The sequence below is a fragment of the Pseudonaja textilis genome, chromosome 2, assembly GCF_049901715.1.
Source record: "Pseudonaja textilis isolate UNSWEBS1 chromosome 2, rPseTex1.2, whole genome shotgun sequence".
In the NCBI taxonomy this organism is placed as follows: domain Eukaryota; kingdom Metazoa; phylum Chordata; class Lepidosauria; order Squamata; family Elapidae; genus Pseudonaja; species Pseudonaja textilis.
In genome coordinates this window covers 130,456,867-130,475,779 of record NC_141991.1, presented here as the reverse complement: position 1 = coordinate 130,475,779, position 18,913 = coordinate 130,456,867, and the positions used below count along the sequence as shown (strand labels likewise).

The following is an 18,913-nucleotide window of genomic DNA, read 5'->3' as shown; positions in this document are numbered from 1 at the left end:
CCTGGTGCGTTAACCACTTTCCCAAACTGCAGACTGGCAAACATGCACAAAGAAAGACTCTGAAATACCCATGCTGGAGGAATAGTTGGTAAAGATGACAGAATTTGTAGAAAGGGCATAATTTATTTGTGTGATTAGGGAAAGGTCATTTTTAAATGACTGAAACACTTTATGGACTTTTTGCTGAAAACGTCTTCGTAAATGCTGTGAAGAAGATTGGAAGCCACTCCTTTATATCTTTTTTCTTTCATGCCTTTTTTCATTGTTTTTCTATTAATCACCATTTCTTTACTTTCTTTTTTTAATCTGTATTGCTTTTACTTTGTAAAAAAACCTGCAATAAAAATAATTTTTTAAAAAATGTTAGTTATTTTTATGACATGTAGATCAGGCGACTGTGTCAATGAGATTATTTTAATTTTAGTGTTGAATGTAAATTGTGTTGGTCAGTGACCAAAATAAATGATGATGGTGACTACTAAATGACAGATACCTGTTAAAGTAATCTTCTTCTTTTTCTTCAGCGTTTGTCTCGCGCTCGGGCGAGGTCCGCTAATGTCCTTGAGTACTGCTTCCACACCTCTCTGTCTGCCACGTGTGTCGGGTCTGCCTTCGCGATCTCTAGATCGGCCTTGATCGTGTCCATCCAGCGTTGTTTAGGTCTACCACGCGGTCTCGCTCCTCCGACAGTCACCTTCATTACAGATTTGATGATGGATTCTTCCTTGGCGCGGCTCACGTGGCTGAACCATCGTAGCCGGGACTGCCTCATGACCGTGGGGATGGGCACGACGTTGAACCGTCTACGCACTTCTTCGTTCCTGACGCGATCGAGTAGGGTGAGGCCTACCGACCATCGGAGCATTCGCATCTCCATTATCTGGAGTCTGCTTTCGACTTCTTTGGTCGTCGGCCAGCACTCTGCGCCGTATATGGCCACGGGCGCACCACAGAGTTATAGATTTTCGCCTTCAGGCGCATCGGCATCTTCTTGTCACAGAGGACGCCCGTGACGGACTTCCATTTGCCCCACGCTGCATTGATCCTGGCTGCCACCTCAGTTTGTAGTAGGCCTTCTTCCCCAAGAGTAGTTCCCAGGTACTTGAAGGTGGAGGCGCGCGTAGCTCCTGCCCGTTCACGTGGATGGAGCCTGTCATTTCATTGTCAGTGGTCAGGTATTCGGACTTCTTTAGGTTCAGCCGGAGCCCGAACTGCTCGAGGCGGTCGTGCCACTGTTGGACTCGGTGCTCTAGTTCAGCCTTGCACAGGTTGGCCAGGAACACATCATCGGCGTAGAGCAGCGTCCATGGGGCGGGCGTGTACAGGTCGTGTGTAATTGTGTCCATCACCAGAATGAACAGCAGTGGTGAGAGAGCAGAGCCCTGGTGTACGCCGATGGTAATATTAAACTCCTCTGATATCCCAGCTGCCGCTTTTACACGGCTTTTGTGGCATCTGTATAGGAGTTGGACCCATTGTACGAGCAGCTCAGGCATGCCGTGGTCTCGCAGTGCGTACCAGATGAGATCGTGCGGGACTCGGTCGAAGGCCTTTTCCAAGTCTAGGAAGGTGGTGTGGAGCGGGATTTTCTTCTCTCTGTGAGCCTCCATCAGCATCCGCACACCGAAGATGGCGTCGGTGGTGCCGCAGTTCTTGATGAATCCAGCCTGGTTGACGCTGATGTCGACGATGTCCCGAATGCGCTTATCAAGGACGCGTTCAAAGATCTTCATAGTGTGTGACAGTAACCTGACCGGTCTGTAGTTGGAGCAGTCCGCTGGGCTGCCCTTTCCCTTCCAGATCGGAACAGTGGTGCTGCGGTACCAGTCGTGTGGCACTTTTCCCGTGGAGACGATGTTGTTGAACAGCTCGCACAGCCACAATGCCGAGCCCGGTAGTGCCTTTTTCCAGAAGTCGGCAGGGATGTCGTCTGGTCCTGTTGCCTTACCGTTTTTCATGGCCTTGATGGCGTCGGCGACCGCTGGCATAAATGCCTGAGACTGGGCCTTCAACTGGGTCACCTCGCGGGGTTCGTGGGTGTGGGAACTCCTCGGTGGAGATCTTCTCGAAGTATTGCCGCCACCTCTCCGCAGCGTCTCTGGGGTTGACGATCAAATTTCCCCTTTCGTCGTTGATCCCATGAAACTGGTCAATGTCCAGGGTCTTCCTGTGTCTGCTTTTGGCTAGGCAGTAGATCTCATTCTCGCCTTCTCGTGTGTTCAGCTTCTCGTAGATGTCATCGTAGTGGGAGCTTCTGGCTGTCGCTACTGCTTTCTTGGCTGCCTTTTTGGCCGCCTTGTATTCGCAGAGCTTCTCGCTGGTCTTGTCCTGAAGAAAGGCCTTGTAGAGCCGTTTCTTCAGGTGTACGGCATCTTGTACTTCCGGTGTCCAGAGCCATGTATCTCGTTCGATGCGTCTCCGTCCTGGCTTGGTGCAACCAAGCTGTTGGCAGCCGGAAGTGTGAACAGTGCTCTTCAGCATGGACCACGCTTCCTGTGGCCCGTCGACCATCTGCAGGAACTGCTCCGGTTTGATGAGGGGTCCCGCCATCTTCTTCTGGTTCCACCACTTGATTCGTGGCTGGTCTGCATTCCTTTTGTCAATCCTGGTCTTGGGCTTGCTGATCCTGATCTTCGCCATCAGCGGCCTGTGCTGACTGCTCGATTATGCACGGGTACGCCTTGGCGTTGAGCACGTTTTTAGCGGCTCTTCGTCGTACGATGATGTAGTCGATCTGTGTGTGGTGGCTCCCGTTTCTGCTATGGTAGGTGAGGATTTGAGATTCTCGCCTAATGAAGCAGGTATTCGTGATGGTCATATCATGGGAGTCGGCAAAGTCCAGGATCCTCTGGCCATTCTCATTCGTATCGCCTGTGCCGTGCCCACCGTGGCACTGGTGTCCGTTTTTGTCCCGCCCTACATGACCATTCAGGTCGCCCGAGATGATGATGTCGTCTTCGTGTGGGATCTGCCTGAGTTGGATGTCGAGCAGTTCCCAGAAGGTATCCTTCTCCTCCTCGTGACATCCGGTCTGAGGGGCGTAGGCGGACAAGATGTGTAGGCGCTGCCTCTCGGTCGCTACGACGATTATCATCAGTCGTTCTGTGAGGCGCTTAACTTCTGATGATGATGGTGACTACTAAATGACAGATACCTGTTAAAGTAATGTTTTCTCTTTTATTCTAACACCATCAAAATTAAGCTTCAAAGTGTGTAAAATTTGCTGAGCATTGCCTCCTCTTGCCCTGGAGAGAAGTGGAGGGACTGCAATGACATTAAACTAAAGCAGGACAGGGATCAGCAATGGGTTCAGCAATCTTATGCAGTTATGTAGTTTTGCCAGCTCAAGGATGACTTAGCAATTAGGAAAGGTTCAAAGTCTGCTGGAAGATTGTTTGATGCTCTCTGCCAAAACTGGAGGTTCAAAGCTACAAGGAAGCCTCAGGGAAAATTAAATTGGCAAATTTCTATCCACATTGAAATAATATATGGGATTATGAAACTGGAAAGAATGAATTGTGAAATTGACTATTGATGTACTTAAGTAAGCTTAACTTCTTAACAACCAGTATGTTCACCTTTTTACAGTACAAACAAATTATAAAAAGGGTGAGTTATGTATCTGTGCTAAGGATACAAATTCCAACGTGTAAATTGTTGCTTTCTGCTATGCAACCACTCAAGATCTGCTGGAAGTTAAAAACTACCCCTTCCTAAAAAAATTGAAATATTTTAGGATATACTAAAAAGACAGGATATTTCCTCTAAAAGAGAAGTAGAAACTCAGAGCAGCAGAAACTCACCACCACCCCCCTTTGTTAATGGGCCATTAAAGCCTGGGCCAGTCCTACATAACAAAGATCTACTTCCTTCAGACAGAGCCATTGAATTGCCCTTCATTGCACCACCCACCTAGTTTCAACAAAACTTAACACACAACCTACAAAGCTAGCTATGACCTCTGACAACAACCAATCAGGATATTCTTCCTGTGCCCCAGGAAGTTCAAAGCCCAGAGAGAGCATAAAACCAAGGGACTCTCAGCATCTCTGCCCTTTCTTTCTTCGCCCAAGAGCTCCAAGTCACCATTAGTCCACCATTAAACCTTCTTTCCAAACAGCCTCCATGTGTCCAGTATCTTTTTCCCCACTTGAAACAACCCAGAAAGATATTTCTTCCAACAACCCCCCCCACCCAAATCTCAATAAACGCAATATAAAAAGTTAAAAAGATAGATTAAATATATCAATAAAGCAAATAATGAACTCATTTAATGGTGAAAAGTCTAGTGACAGAGATCCCTCGTTACAGAGCTCCTAATTTTTGAGAAAGTGCTGGCCAAATAGTTCTCGAGGAAGTGCATTCCCCTGGCTTGGTAATAACTTCAGAGCAATATTTTCCCACATGCCAGAGTGGCAAGTCTCCCTCTGTGCAGTGGCCTGTTTCTGCTGAGTTAAACAGCAAGGTTGATATCTGGACAGGCAGCCCTTTAGGTAGTCAGACCCCAAAACATTTAAGACTTTAAAACTGAATACAACACATTTAATTGTGCCCACTAAGCAACAGGCAACCAGTGCAGAACATTCATGTCACCACACACTTTTAGTTGGTTAGAAACCTGGATGAATTATTTTGCATCAACTGCGACTTCTAGATCCACTTCAAAAATAACCCTGTGGTGGGATTCAATTTTTTTTTACTACTGGTTCTGTGGACGTGGCTTGGTGGGTGTGGCAGGGGAAGGATACTGTAAAATTCCCTCCCCACTCCTGGGGGAAGGATACTGTAAAATCCCCATTCCATCCCCACCCCACTAACCTGCTTTCCAGCTCTGTTCTCCTGTGCAGGGCAACAAAAGAAGACCTAGCTGAGGCAAAGAATAGAAGGGGCTGGGGCCAGTCAGAGGTGGTATTCACCTGTTCTCTGAACTACTCAACATTTCCACTGCCGGTTCTCCAGAATTGGTCAGAACCTGCTGAATACCACCTGTGCATGTATGATGCATATTTCAGTTTAGCTGTGACCTGTGACCTATGCAGATGGATAATAGTGAGATCTGCACTGGTGGTTTATCCCAGGTGAAGTTACATTGACAGAATTGGCCACCCTGCTGAGGAGATTATTTGCTAAAGGAAAGGTGCAATGAACTACAGAGCAGCTACTGCAAACATATCATTAACCATTAACCTGTGAATGGGATCTTCCATGCCAGTTCTCCTGGAAACACATTGCTACCCATCGACATCAGAAGGACGACAGATAGAAGAAAAAAGACCAGGAGAATTGGTTTAAGAACAAAACAAAACAGGAAACCCAAAGATCTTAAATTTTGACAAGCATGTGGTTCTACCTGGCATTGGCAGTTTTGCTGTACTTTGTGATACGATCCTATCGGGAAAGGCAGCAGGTAGATAATTTGAGAGAGAAATATGTCTTCATCACAGGCTGTGATTCTGGTTTTGGAAACCAGCTGGCCAGGCAACTGGATGCCAAGGGTCTGCGGGTGTTGGCTGCTTGTCTCACCCAGAAAGGAGCACAGGAACTGGAGAGACTCTCATCGGATCGTTTGAAAACCACCCTGCTGGAAGTCACCAGTACCGAGAGCATTGAGACAGCAACTGCATGGGTAAAAGAATGTGTGGGGAACAAAGGTACAGTGGCTCAACTATAAACAGGTTTCTCAATAATCTGGAGCGGATTATAAACTGTTTAGGAAAGTCTCCTTGTGAAATTAAATATCTCATAAGGTTTATGATTAGGAAGAATTCCTTATGATACCTTTTAATGATAGGTTTAATCTGAGATCATGGAATTATGTAGTTAGTGCTGATTAAAACATTATTTCAAGGTGTTTTGGCTCTTAATTCAATTTTATTCAAGGAAATTTCCTCTTAGGCTAAGAAACACACATAGAAGATTTTTGAGGACATCCCAGTTAAACTAAAGATACTGACATGAAGAGGAAAAATAAATTTGCTTTTATATTAACTGATTCCCTCCCCCATCCCCCCACCCCCCAAAAAAAACCCCTCTGCTCAGCCTGGGCTAGATTTTCAGTCTCTTTCTAAAGTTTTATATACTTGCTATGTTTTTTTGTTTTTTTTGCAGGACTCTGGGGCTTAGTAAATAATGCTGGAATTATACACCCCATATTCCCCAATGAATGGCTGACCAAAGAGGATTATATAAAAGTGCTGAACGTCAATCTAATTGGGCTGATTGATGTGACACTGCATATGTTGCCCTTGGTGAAGAAGGCCAAGGGAAGAGTGGTCAACATGTCCAGCATCATGGGCAGACTAAGTACCATAGGAGGTGGCTACAGTCTCTCAAAGTATGGAGTAGAGGCTTTCTCTGACAGTCTCAGGTAATCTCGTGCTGCTTCAAATAGCAGGTTTGAGTGGATGTCTGAGAAGGAGTAAACGTTTCCACGTTCCTGACCCAGATAGACAAGGAGCAATAAAGTGGAATTAAGTCAATGGCTTTGCTAGGTGTGCCTATTATATCTGGTCTCATTTGAGAAAATGGCCCAAGTTATTATTTGGTTAAACTGTTCAGAAAAATAGTTTATTTTCTGAAAATCAATCTGGTTTTAAAAGTTTATCAATCCAGTTAATGTATTTATTTCCTCATCCTTTGAACAAATAATGTGCCTTTCCTCCAGAACTTAAACTGGCATATATACCCTGTTTCTCCAACAATACGGCCTTCCCCAAGAGGAAGTCCCAGCATGTTTTATAGGCATGAAATGAAATTAAGCCCCTCCCCCCCAAATTAAGGCCTATATTAAAACATGCAAAATGGTGGGGAATGGTGGTGGTGGGGGGCTTGCTGTTAGGAAGTACTTTTGTGGCACACCCGGATATGGTGCTGCCTGCGTTGACCCCGATACAAAGTGCCCCACCAACGCCGAGGTCAACATCCAAGCCGTCGCCACCCGAAGATGCAAGCGGGGGGGGGGAATTAAGTCACCCCCGAAAAGATGGCCTAACCATTTTTTGGGGGCTCAAAAAAAAAAAAAGACCTGGCCTTATTATATGAGAAACACGGTAGTATGTCACAGAAGTGAGTACACCCGCTCACATTTTATAAATGTTTAGGCATTAATGGCTATGTGTTATTTTGAGGGGACAGCACATTTACACTGTTATATAAGCTGTATACTGACTACATTGTAGCTAAGTGTCATTTCTTCAGTGTTGTTGCATGAAAAGATACACTTAAATATTTACAAAATGTGAGGGGGTGTACTCACTTCTGTGACATACTGTGTAGTAGTACCCGGATATTATTATCGCCCTAATGACAAAAGGCATAGTAGGTGGCTTTAGTTCAGTATATGCTTGCTGAAATAGAAGAATCTCTACCCTGAAATCCCATGCAGAGAGCCATAATTTATTAGCATTCATTAATAATCAAGTGAAACAAAAAATGGGAATTGCTTTAATGGCAAAGAGAACATTTCCATGTCAGGACTGATGTAGAAATAGTTATTTTCTCACCAGATTGAAAATGATCAGATTTCTTGAAATCTCTCATGCTCTGCTAGAGGAAGAAGCAGCACCCACCCCCGCAGGCAGTGACTCTGAACTGATAATTTCTTTCTAGGCGTGAGATCCATTCATTTGGGGTGAAAGTAGCCATAATCGAGCCAGGCTATTTCCGCACATCCATGACTGATGTCCCAAAAAGTCTTGCAATCCTGGAGCAGCAATGGATCAAAATCCCAAAGGAAATCAAAGAAAGCTATGGCCAGCCTTACTTTGATTCATGTAAGTCTTTATTGGCTTGAAGGCTAATTAGGGGAACCTTACCAAGAGTCAGAAGTTGGAAGGGACTATTGCCCAGCTGCAGTGGCACCCATCATATGGGTGATTGAAGGCCACCCTTTTGTCACATGCATTGAACTCCACTGCTTAGACCTCTTGGTTGGGTGCCATTGCTCAGTTGTATCAACACCTCTAATCTAAAGTTGTCCTTTTTTCCCTACGGTTATGAAAAGGACCAGCCTGCCCACAGTATGGAAAGCAATTGGCACTTAGATTCCTGATATAGGTGGGCCTGTGGGGGAAGTGGCACAGGAATCCACCAGTTAGGGCCATGTACACTCAGATTTGGACAGAAGCCCCAGACATCATTGTGGCCAAAGTGGATGAATGGGTTGAAATCTGAATTAAGACCATTTTTTAAAAATGGTCTTAATTTCCAGATGCTTTATAAAATCATGCAGCAAGGAAATTTTTTTCTGGGCTTTTGATGAGGAAGTAAAATGGCCTGGGAGAGTCAGCCAAGAATGACTTTGGTGTCCTAACCCTTGATGTCAAGGTATCGATTGGACCATTCATGGACTGGACTTTTCTCCTGGTCTGAAAGTCCTCTCCTAAAACGCAATTCTGTTTTTCCATGCTGAGCTGTAATAACAGAGCTCATAGAGCTTACCAGTGCTTTGGTTTTTGCAATAATTCCAGGGAGAGTTTTCCCATCTTAGAAACTTCCGAAATTCAGAGAAAGCTGTCCTTAAATTTAAAAACTATCATTGTTTCATTCATGTAGTAATGAGGAGGCTCTTTTATTTATTTATGTTCTCTCTGGTATTTTGACCACATATCTCCATACTGACTTCTTTTCTTTCCCTTCCACCTGCTCTCTCTTCTCTCCTTCCTTCCTTCCCTCCCTCCCTCCCTCTCTGTTTCTTTCTCTCTCGAAACAGTTTACAAGGCGTTCAAAGACAACCTTGAAGCTCGTTGCTGCACAGACCTCTACATGGTGACTGACTGTATGGAGCATGCTTTGATATCCAAATACCCCCATACACGCTATTCTGCTGGATGGGATTCCCGGTATATCTTCGTTCCTCTCTCTTACTTTCCTACTTTCATCGCAGATTTTGTGCTGACTCGGTCTTGGCCTAAACCTGCTCATGCTCTGTAAAAGGAACGGGGTGGAAAAGTTGGGAGGAAGGAGGGCTACGAACAGAAGTTCCAACCACCATCTTTGGCCTATCCATGCAGTTAAAAGTACACGTCAGTGTCAGTCCTTGCCCACTGTAAGAGCACTTCCAGACCAAAGGCTTTTAGCTCTTCCAACCCAGCCACCCTGAGATCTGTCGTATCAGCAAGTCTTCCTATTGACCGTTCATTCACAAGACCCTTTGTTTTCAACATTTGCAGATCTCCAATGCTTTAGGCATAGTGGCAGTCATAGCTCTCTCTCTCTCCCTCCCTCTCTCTCTCTCTCTCTCTCTCTGTGTGTGTGTGTGTGTGTGTCTGTCTGTCTGGTCTGGAGCTTGCTGAGAATATCTTCAACCAATTGTAGTTCTCACTTTCTTCATCCAAACTAGCCAAGGACAGAGAATGCTAGCTAATCATTATTTGAAGTTTCTCTTCTAAACCTATCCAGTCACTGATAATCTGCCTCTGAACTTCCAATGGTCCATGGATTAATGAATATCCTTTTATCTTTTCTTCGCAAAAATAACAAATAATTTACTTGCATCTTCCCTTAAAACACACATGCTGCCCATGGATTTCTATATGTGTACTTGTGTATGTTTACATTCTGCTAGCCTGATATGAGGATGGCTGCAAGAGAAGATTAAAAAAGAATTAAAAATATACATTGAAAAGCCTCAAAATATTTCAGTTTATCATTATGAAAACAGAACCACATAAAACCAGACTTTTAGCAAATCCCGTGACAGTAGTATTAATATGTCGTATTCAGGTAGACCTCCAATTGTGACTGCAATTGAACCCAATATTTCTGTTGCTAAGTGAGATGGTTGTTAAGTGAATTTCACCCCATTTTACAAACTTTCTCACCACAGTTGTTAAGTGAATCACTGCAGTTGTTAAATTAGTAACATGTGAATAAGAGAGGTTTGGCTGAGGCTTTGGTTGCTGCTTGGAATGAGCAAATAGCAGCCTTGCATTGGGACACACTCTCGATCCAAGAGGGTCCACTCATTTTCAGAAAGACTACAGGAGATGAAGCAGCATAAGAGGTATCTATGGAGATTCTCAGTCACCCAGGTCATGGTTGTCCCAAAGGTGCTTTTTTTTCAAGAAGCAACTGGACTGTCTGGTTTTTCTTTGAAGACGTTTCGCTTCTCAACCAAGAAGCTTCTTCAGCTCTGACTGGATTGTGGGGAATGGAAGGATTTATACTCCTTGCAGACAGCTGGTCATTTGCATTCTTGTTAGCGAGTCGTTAAGGCCACCTGGAGGTTTATTTGTGTCACCAGGGTCACCTAAGAGGTACATAGAGCACCACTGGAGGAAATCCAAGAGTGAGTCTGATTAAGCACAGGTGGAGAACTTATATTTAGGGATACCTACTGGCAATAATGGTGGCATGGTGGAATCTTCAGCTGAAGTGAGGAGAGGTGAAGAAGGGCCTGAGTTTAGAGGCCTTGCACAACAAAAAGAGTGCGGGCTTTACCTCCCGCAGAGTCCCTGAAGTCTTACCTGACTGTTCCTAAGAGAATGAAATCAGTCTGGTGAGATTTTTGTAAGTAGGCATTGCAGCAGTAACAAAGTCCATTTCATCAACCAAGGTGTGGCCTTAGTTTCTTGTGCCTGAGAGGTGATGAAATATACTTATTGCATCCACTGACAGCTGCCTGACCATCCTATTTCAAGAGACTTACCCAATCTAAATAAGAAAATGCTACGAAAAGCTTTGCAGGGTGTTCTGAGGATTATGCAAAGCATCTCTCAGATATTGGCTCAGATCTTCTTAGTGTTACTCGGGCTGTGCTGAATATTTTCACAATCCTTTGATACTGTCCAGATGGAGGAAGAAAGGAGGGGGTGGAGGAAGGAAGGAAGGAAGGAAGGAAGGAAGGAAGGAAGGAAGGAAGGAAGGAAGGAAGGAAGGAAAAATGCTTTTGAGAAGTAGGCAGGGGAGGGAAGAAAAAAAAAGGGGGGGGAGTGGGGAATCATTTTAAAGTAAGACATCAGCATTCCGAAACCCACCTTTCCAGCCAGAAACATGCAATCCACCCATCCACCCCCTTCCATGGATAACCCCAAAGTTCATCCCAACCGAACCAACGAGGAAACACGATTAAACATTAATGTTTCATTTAAACCCATGGAAGGGGTGCGCGTTTCTCTTGCTGGAAAAGTAGATAAAAGATCCTGGTACAGAGGTGGGTATTCATCAGGTTCTGACCAGTTCTGGAGAACCAGTAGTGGAAATTTTGAGTAATTCGGAGAACTGGCAAATCCCACCTCTGACTCGCCCTGCCCGCATCTATTCTCTGCCTCTCAAGTCCCAGCTGATTGGCTGGGTTTTTCTTTTGTTGCCCTGCATAGGAGAATGGAGCTGGAAAGCAGGTTAGTGGGGTACGGAGGGAATGAGATTTTGCAGTATCCTTCCCCTACCACACCCACTATGCCACACCCACCAAGCCATGGCCACAGAACCGGTAGTAAAAATTTTTGAATGCCACCACTGTCCTGGTAATAAGAATAGTACATTTCAGCCAGTTTCTTCAGTTATCCAAAGGTTGCTGGCAAAACCTCACTGTCATTCCCCACCCCCACCATCCAAACACTGCTAGCAAATGTGATACTGCAGCTTCCCCCCCAGCTCTCGCTATACCACCACTGCTTTCCAGCACTGCTGCTGCCAACACCCCTTGTGCCTCTCCCCATCAGCCATGCACCCAAAGTGAGATAGAAGCCCTAGAGAGGTGCATTTAATCATCCTTGCGGTGGAAATTAGCCATGACAATTTGGCTTGTGATGCATCAGCCACAATTAGACAGCTTCAGAGTAGCAGTGGAGAAGTTGTGGCAGCGGTATATCAGCAGTGGAGGACCAGCCGTTGACAAAGGGCCATGGTGGGTCAGCCATGCTGGAAAATCCAGGGGGAAATGGGCAGGGTCATATCAAGGCATCTATGGAGATGCCGCATAGACGGTTCTTGAATGACCTGAGTTATTTAGTTATTTACAGTTTTTATAGACAATGCAGTTCAAATACTCTTGGTCAGGTACAAGAGTTAAAATTCTATAAGCAACAGTGGAGTAATCAAAATGTTAAAAAAAATAATGGCAATAAATTAATCTTCCTCAGGAGAGGGCCAATAAAGATTTAGCTGGAGCTGAAGACCTAGTGAAAGAACAGTGTCTTTAATTATTTTGTAAAATCTGTGAGGGTTGGAGCTTCACAGACATCTGGGGGTAATGTATGGGGGCCAACACAAAAATGTTGTAAATGTTATGGACTCCATCTGCAGTCAGTAACTTGACAAGGCCTGAAGGGAGAGAAGAAAAGAGACAAACAAGCAACTGAGCAAGAAGACAAATAAAGAACAAAGCTATCCGACTTCCGGTTTCGGCTTCTTTGGTGACGGACCGAAATCCACGATCATGCACGGTTTTGATCCATGCTCACCGCTGGAGCGCCCTGAGCTGCTTCGATTCGGGGCTGAAGCCACCCTGTAAAGGTGGTGAAGAAGGGGGAGACTGCCAGCGGGGTTGAGGAGAGCCACATCTCTCCTCCTCAGCTGGCCATTACTTCCTTTCCCAAAGGCAGTTGCAGTGGTGGTCAGAAATGGCCACCTCAAAGAAGAACCCTACCGGACAAGATTGTGCAGGAGGAAATTTAAAGGAGAAAATTTGACTGACCGGGTTGAACAAAGAAAACATCTATTTAGGATACCTGGAACTTGAATTACAAAGACTAATACTATTCCTAAAAAAGATTTTTAAAGCGGCAAAAGAGAAAGGGAAAGGAAAAAGAATTGGTTTTTTTTCTCTCTCACATTGACAGCTCTAATTGACTTTGAACGTTAAGAAGAAGAGATCTAAACAAGAAATTGATGTTAATCCGCTTCGACATTAACAGGCTATGTTTAGCTGAAAATAAAGTATTGAAATATAAATATTTCAAAAAGAAAGAAAGCAAAGGGGAAAAAAAAGAGGGTGGAATCTGGAAAAACGGAGGAAGCCACCTGGAAGTAAAAAGAATTGATAGTGGAATTTTAACAAGACCTGTAAAGGACACATTGTAGCTGAAACTTTGTTACAAGATAACAAAGTTCCTGGAAAGAGAAAGTGAGAAAAGAAGCAAGAAACAGCTTTGGATTATTGGGTGATTCCTGGAATTTTGGATGGTGGATCCTAATGAAATGAAATAAAATCAATTGGGGGTTGTTAAAAATCTTTAAAATGGCATCACTCCTTGAAGAGCTAAAAATGAGACTTAAAGAACAAAAAGAAGAAGCACAAGAGGGCTTCATATTTCAATTTTTAGAAATGGAGATTTTGAACTATGAAAAACAACAAGAAATGCTTGCAGAACAAGAAGGACAGGACAAAGAAGAAGCCATCTTCAATGACCAAGCAATTTTAAGTGGGGTAAAAAAGGGAAAGGGGGGAAAGGGAGTTAAAAGACTTGAAGCAACAACCAAAAAAAAAAGAGTAATTTGAAAAGTAACTATAACATTATGAAGAAGTAGAAGGGAGGATCATAGAAGGGAGAATCAGATAGAAAAGAGAACAAAAAGGGGAGGGAGAAGAAGAGGGGGAAGATAGAAAGGAAAAGAAGCTATAAAGGACAGAAACAAGATATAGAGAAACAGGAAAAATGTACAAGAATTAAAGGTATAAGCCTATTTAAAAGACACAGTGACAATGGTTAAAAATTTAATTTGAGAGGAATCTGCAAGGGTACATGAGATAGCATTGTTATACTAGAAATAGAAAAAAGTTAGAAAATATGATAGATGATTAAAGTGAGAAATAAAATTGGCATTGATATGTAATGGAATATTTGTCAGTAATTAAATGAAATAGAGGATAAGAAAATAAGGCTCTCAATGATTTTTTAAAAAAGTATATAATTGAAAAGAAACATGAAAGATTTTTAATGAAATTAATATCAGTTGACAGGATGATTTGAATAAGAATAATAATTTTATTGACTACTGTTAATAACTATTGTTTAATAATTTTATTGACTACTGTTAATAAGTATTGTTTTGTTTTTTGTTTAAAGACAGTAATGAGTAAAATATGAAATATAGGTGATTAAAGTGAATGACAACTGATATTATTAGGTAATGTTTGTTAAAAGATGGAAATATTTTAAATAGAAATGTAAAAGATTGCTATCAATATTAATGGTTGAGCTGAACTCTAATAGAATAATTATTTCATTTACTATTATTATACATACATATACACATTACATATACATATACACATACATACATACATACATACATACATACATACATACATATTCTTTCAAGAACTTAGTGTGCATTTTTAAGGGAATGTACCAAGCAGAATTCAGTTGATAATAGTTATGTGTTATAAAATAGAGGTTAGAAAATTAATGTTATAACTGTAAAGGCATAATTTAAACTTTAAACAAGATTTGAATGGATGAAACCAGTGGTGAGATTCAAAAATGTTTACCACTGGTTCAGTGGGCATGGCTTGGTGGTTGTGCTTTGCATGCATACACACACTTTGCATGCAAGCACACCAAACACACACTTTGCGCAGGCGCAGAGGCATTCCAATTCACCACCTGCAAGCCTGCACTCTCCCGGTTGCTTCAGCAGCTGCCGCGCGGCACTCTTCTGTGCCATGCAAAGCAGTTGCGTTTCAAAAGCAGAAGATAAAGGTGAGTATGGGAGCCGGGCGGGTGGGTGGGCCAAACAGCAGAGTGGTGGAGAGAACCGGTTCAGTCTTTGCTGCTCATTGCTGCTACCCGCTCAGCAGAACCAGGTTGAACTGGTAGAATACCACCACTGGATGAAACCTCTATTCCAGAATCCTTGCCTCCCCCAAATCTTGCTCTGGACAGACTAGATACTCTAATCCTTCCCTTCCCTCCCAATCCAGTCAGAATCAGTATCAGTATATGCCTGAGCCAGAATACACGTGCCAATCAAGTGGTTTGGATTTTTAAGAAATGGAGCTGCCAAAGGTTGTGACTTGTGTGAAAAAAGAGGAAAGTTCATACACCACCTAAAGCATCCCAACATCTTTCTGTATCTGAGTAATCTTTCAAATGAATTATATTGAACATGTTCTTTCCCATTTTGTCCCAAGAGCCCTAAATATATTTATCTTTGAATTCTTCATCCCCTGCATTGAGGTAAGTGTGGCAGGGCAGGAGTGTGCAAGGGAACAAAGACAGTTTCAAGACTAGGAAGGAATGGTGGAAAACAGGACATATTTTCAGAGTGGATGGAAGCTATAAGTAAGCCACGGTGGTTAGCAGAACTGCAGGCTACTTCGGCTGCCTGCCGGCTGCCTGCAATTTGGCAGTTCAAATCTCACCAGGCTCAAAGTTGACTCAGCCTTCTACCCTTCCGAGGTGAGTAAAATGAGGACCTAAATTGTTGGGAGCAATATGCTGACACTGTAAATGGCTTAGAGATGGCTGTAAAGCACTGGGAAGTGGTATATAAGTGCTATTGCTATAAGTGAAAGGTAATGAGATTAATCAGTACAAGTATGGAAAATGGTGTAATAAACTTGTCTGATTTTTTTTTAAGACAGATGTAAAAGGGAGACATCTGGTAGAAAGTTAGACATGGTCTTCAAAACTAAAATGGGTGTTGTTGGTTCTGTATGTAATAAAAGCCTTTGGCATGATCTATGTAATCCCTGAGGAGATCATGAGTAGCCTGCAGTTCCTGTAGAAAGGGGGACAGCTCTGAAATAAGGAAGACCACAAAGCATTTAACATGGCTGGCAACTATACATGGCTTGAAGCAGAGTCATAAGAGAATAGATTTGAACTGCATTAACATAAGTGAATTCAGAAACCGATAAAGGTTCAGGCTAATTGTCAGCAACTAGCCTGAACTTTTATCTTCTCTGATTTACCATCCAATTGTGAATGATAGGCAGAAGATGGATGGGATTTTACGTCAAATAATTGAAGCAGATTTTCCCCAAAACAGGCAGTGATTCATGGCGTCTTCAGATATGAGGTAACTGGAGAATACTCAAATGTGCTTTTTTCAGGAGGCATCTGGATTCCTGTTTTTTTTTCATTCTTCTTTGAAGATGTTTTGCTTCTCATCCAAGAAGCTTCTTCAGCTCTGCTTTTTTATTCTTGGATGAGAAGCAAAATACTATATCTTCAAAGAAGAAATAAAAAATAAGGAAGTCCAGCTGCCTCCTGAAAAAGCACCTTTGGGACAACCATGACTGAATGGTATGGGAATATCAGGGGATTTACAGAAAAACTGCAGACTCCAGGAACCATTTCCACTTCAGTTTGAGATGCAGACAACACAGACTCATCCCCAACAGCCTGCGCCTGTCTTCAACAGTGAAGGGACACAGGGCAGAAAAACATCCTATAGCCAAGAAGGCTCCATGCCCATTTGTACCGCTCAGGTCACCCTGACGAGACAGACAAACCTCCAGATGGCCACAATGACTCTCTAAAAGGATGCAAATGACCAGCTGCCTTATACAAGAAGTATAAATCCGGACACTTCCGCTTGCCAGCCTTGGTGACAGCAGGGATTTGCGTTTCTTCATGATCCCTGCTGTGCTCACCATCTTGGTGCCTCCGATCCAGATGGATTTGGAGGATAAGGCTGCCTGTAGGGACAGCCGAAGATAGGGAGGATCTGGGGAAGGGTATGGGAGTGCCGCAGACCCCCCCCCGCACCCAGTTTAAACCTCCTTCTCTCAGGATGCTGTAGCGACGGTCTTATGGCCGCCATGAAGAGGCTGGCATCCGGGATAAGATTGCGCAGGAGGGGTGCTGAAGGAGGAAAAAAAACAGAGAAAGCTTTTGGCTGAGCCGGGACAACAATTAACATCTGAATACCCTGGAACTTTGGCTTTTCAAGTGATTTATTGCCTTTCCAAAGGATTGTTAAGCTGCGGTGGATGAGTAAGGGAAAACTTTTCTTTTTTCCTCACTTTCCTTCCCACGGAGGCAGCAGATGGAAGCCTGAAACACCCGTATTGGCAATAGAAGGTATTAACTTTCAAAATTGAAGCCAAGGGGAAATTATATTTTCAAATATTGATTCTTTAAAACTTAAATCTTTTTGCTTTAAGGGGGAAGGAAGAGAGATAAATGATTTATACTAACGTTTGTTGAAGGAGACTGCTTGGAGTTTTATAAGACTAGAGACTAAACTGTAATAAAACTTCCAAAAATGTCTTGGAATTTTGTAATTGAATTCTCCCCAGGAAGAGCAAATGACTTTGGGACTTTAACTATCTTTTGAAAGACTAAGAAAATATTTGGACTGCTTAAAAAATAAAATAAATCCTTTTCTGTTCACAATGGTGTCTTTTGAAGAATTGAAAATGCAGTTTGAAAAATTAAGACAGTGGGAAGATGGCTCTTTTGGATCTATTTTTGGCTTTTTAGAAATGGCGATTTGTGCTTACCAGGAAATGCAACAAGAAAGAGGCTGGGACGATGAAGAAGAAGCCATCTTTAATGGACATATGATTTCAAAAAAGGGTAAAAAGGAGAAGAAAATCAAGAATTTAAGCTCTAAAAAACAATTAAGAAAGGGAAAAGAAAGGTGAAAAATCGATATAATGATAGAAAGCAATGGAAAAGAGGAATGCAACAGAGAGGGAGATTAAAAGTGGGAGATTGAGAGGGGGTAAAAGGCTAGAATTGATAAGGAAGGAAGAGACAAAGCAAAGGGAAGTTATAAGGACTTTAAACAAGATGTTGTTTGTTTTGTTTATAAGCAACTTTTTCAGAGACAAAGGGTAAAAAGAAAGTTTTAATAAAGATTCTGCAAAGGTACACAAGACTGCATTTTATATTTGTATTTGAAATATGTGTTAATAAAATATTATAGGGACTGTGTAATTGATGTGTATTTAACTAATTTGTTTAGGGAATACTATTTTTAATATCTATAAGAATATTACGTTTTTTTTTTTAAATGTTATTTAGAATGTACTAAGCAGAATCAGAATAGAAATAATGTTTAATTTTAAGCGTTGAATTTGGGGGGAAAATAGAAAGGTGTCATACTTCAACCAGTTATTACAGGGACAAGATTGTGTTTAAGAGAAAGATAAGTGGATGATTGAAAAAGAATGGACAAAAAATACAAGTGAAATGATTTAAATTGAGATTAAATAAATAAAGTAGAATTAAGAGAGTGAAAAGAGGGGAGAAGATATCTGTAAAATGTAGAATCTTTAACAGGATATGAAATAGTATATAAGCTGAGCATGAATTTAATTTAAGTCTGTACCAAAACCTATAACCCGGGGTTAAGCCGCTTTCTAAAAAGATGTTTTATATTTTTTATGTTATGTGTTTGTTAGTTTATATTTGTTTATTGAGGAGTAATACTGGATAAGAACATATGAAATAGTAACAATATGAAATATAGTAAGATGAAATATATGAATGAATAAAACTGAATAGAAATAAAGGAAGAAACAGTAAGAAGGTGGAAAACAGTAATAAGATATGAAGTTGAATATATAAGATGCTTATTAAGTTATGTGTGGAAATGTGATAATTTAGAATTATATTGTACTTAAATGAGATGTTTTATTTGTTTGTTAAGTAGTTGTCGGAAAAGATGTCTTATGTTCTTATGTCTCATATTTTGTTTGTGTATTGTTTTTTTTTTGAAAATTAATAAAACTCTTTAAAAAAAAAGAAGTATAAATCCTTCCATCCCCCCACCATCAAGTCAGAGTTGAAGAAGCTTATTGGATGAAAAATGAAACGTCTTCAAAGAAGAAAGAAAAAACAAAGTCCAATTGCCTCCTGAAAAAGCACCTTTGGGACAACCATGACCTGGATGACTGGGAATCTCCATAGACTTTTAACTGGGGAATAAGCAATGATTGTAGAAAACATGTGGGAGTGAGGAAGAACGAAAATATTCCTTTTAGAGAGAAGGTCAATGGTTCCTAAAATCACAA

General features: G+C 42.0%; 1 protein-coding gene across 1 annotated transcript; it reads left to right on the top strand.

Annotated features, from left to right (window-relative positions):
- Nucleotides 1-5,230: 5,230 nt before the first annotated feature.
- On the top strand, nucleotides 5,231-9,634 carry LOC113445552 (17-beta-hydroxysteroid dehydrogenase type 6-like). The gene is made up of 4 exons (XM_026714806.2): nucleotides 5,231-5,651; nucleotides 6,109-6,367; nucleotides 7,609-7,772; nucleotides 8,711-9,634. The coding sequence occupies exons 1-4, from the start codon at nucleotides 5,339-5,341 to the stop codon at nucleotides 8,929-8,931; spliced, it is 957 nt and encodes a 318-aa protein (XP_026570591.1). The 5' UTR covers nucleotides 5,231-5,338; the 3' UTR covers nucleotides 8,932-9,634.
- The last annotated feature ends 9,279 nt before the right edge of the window (nucleotides 9,635-18,913 follow it).

What these genes read in the sequence shown, in the direction of transcription:
- LOC113445552 (XM_026714806.2), top strand. Translation starts at nt 5,339, where the DNA reads ATGTGGTTCTACCTGGCATTGGCAGTTTTGCTGTACTTTGTGATACGA. An exon ending in AGAATGTGTGGGGAACAAAG is followed by an intron (nt 5,652 to 6,108) that starts GTACAGTGGCTC and finishes TTTTTTTTGCAG; the next exon opens with GACTCTGGGGCTTAGTAAAT. An exon ending in GCTTTCTCTGACAGTCTCAG is followed by an intron (nt 6,368 to 7,608) that starts GTAATCTCGTGC and finishes ATTTCTTTCTAG; the next exon opens with GCGTGAGATCCATTCATTTG.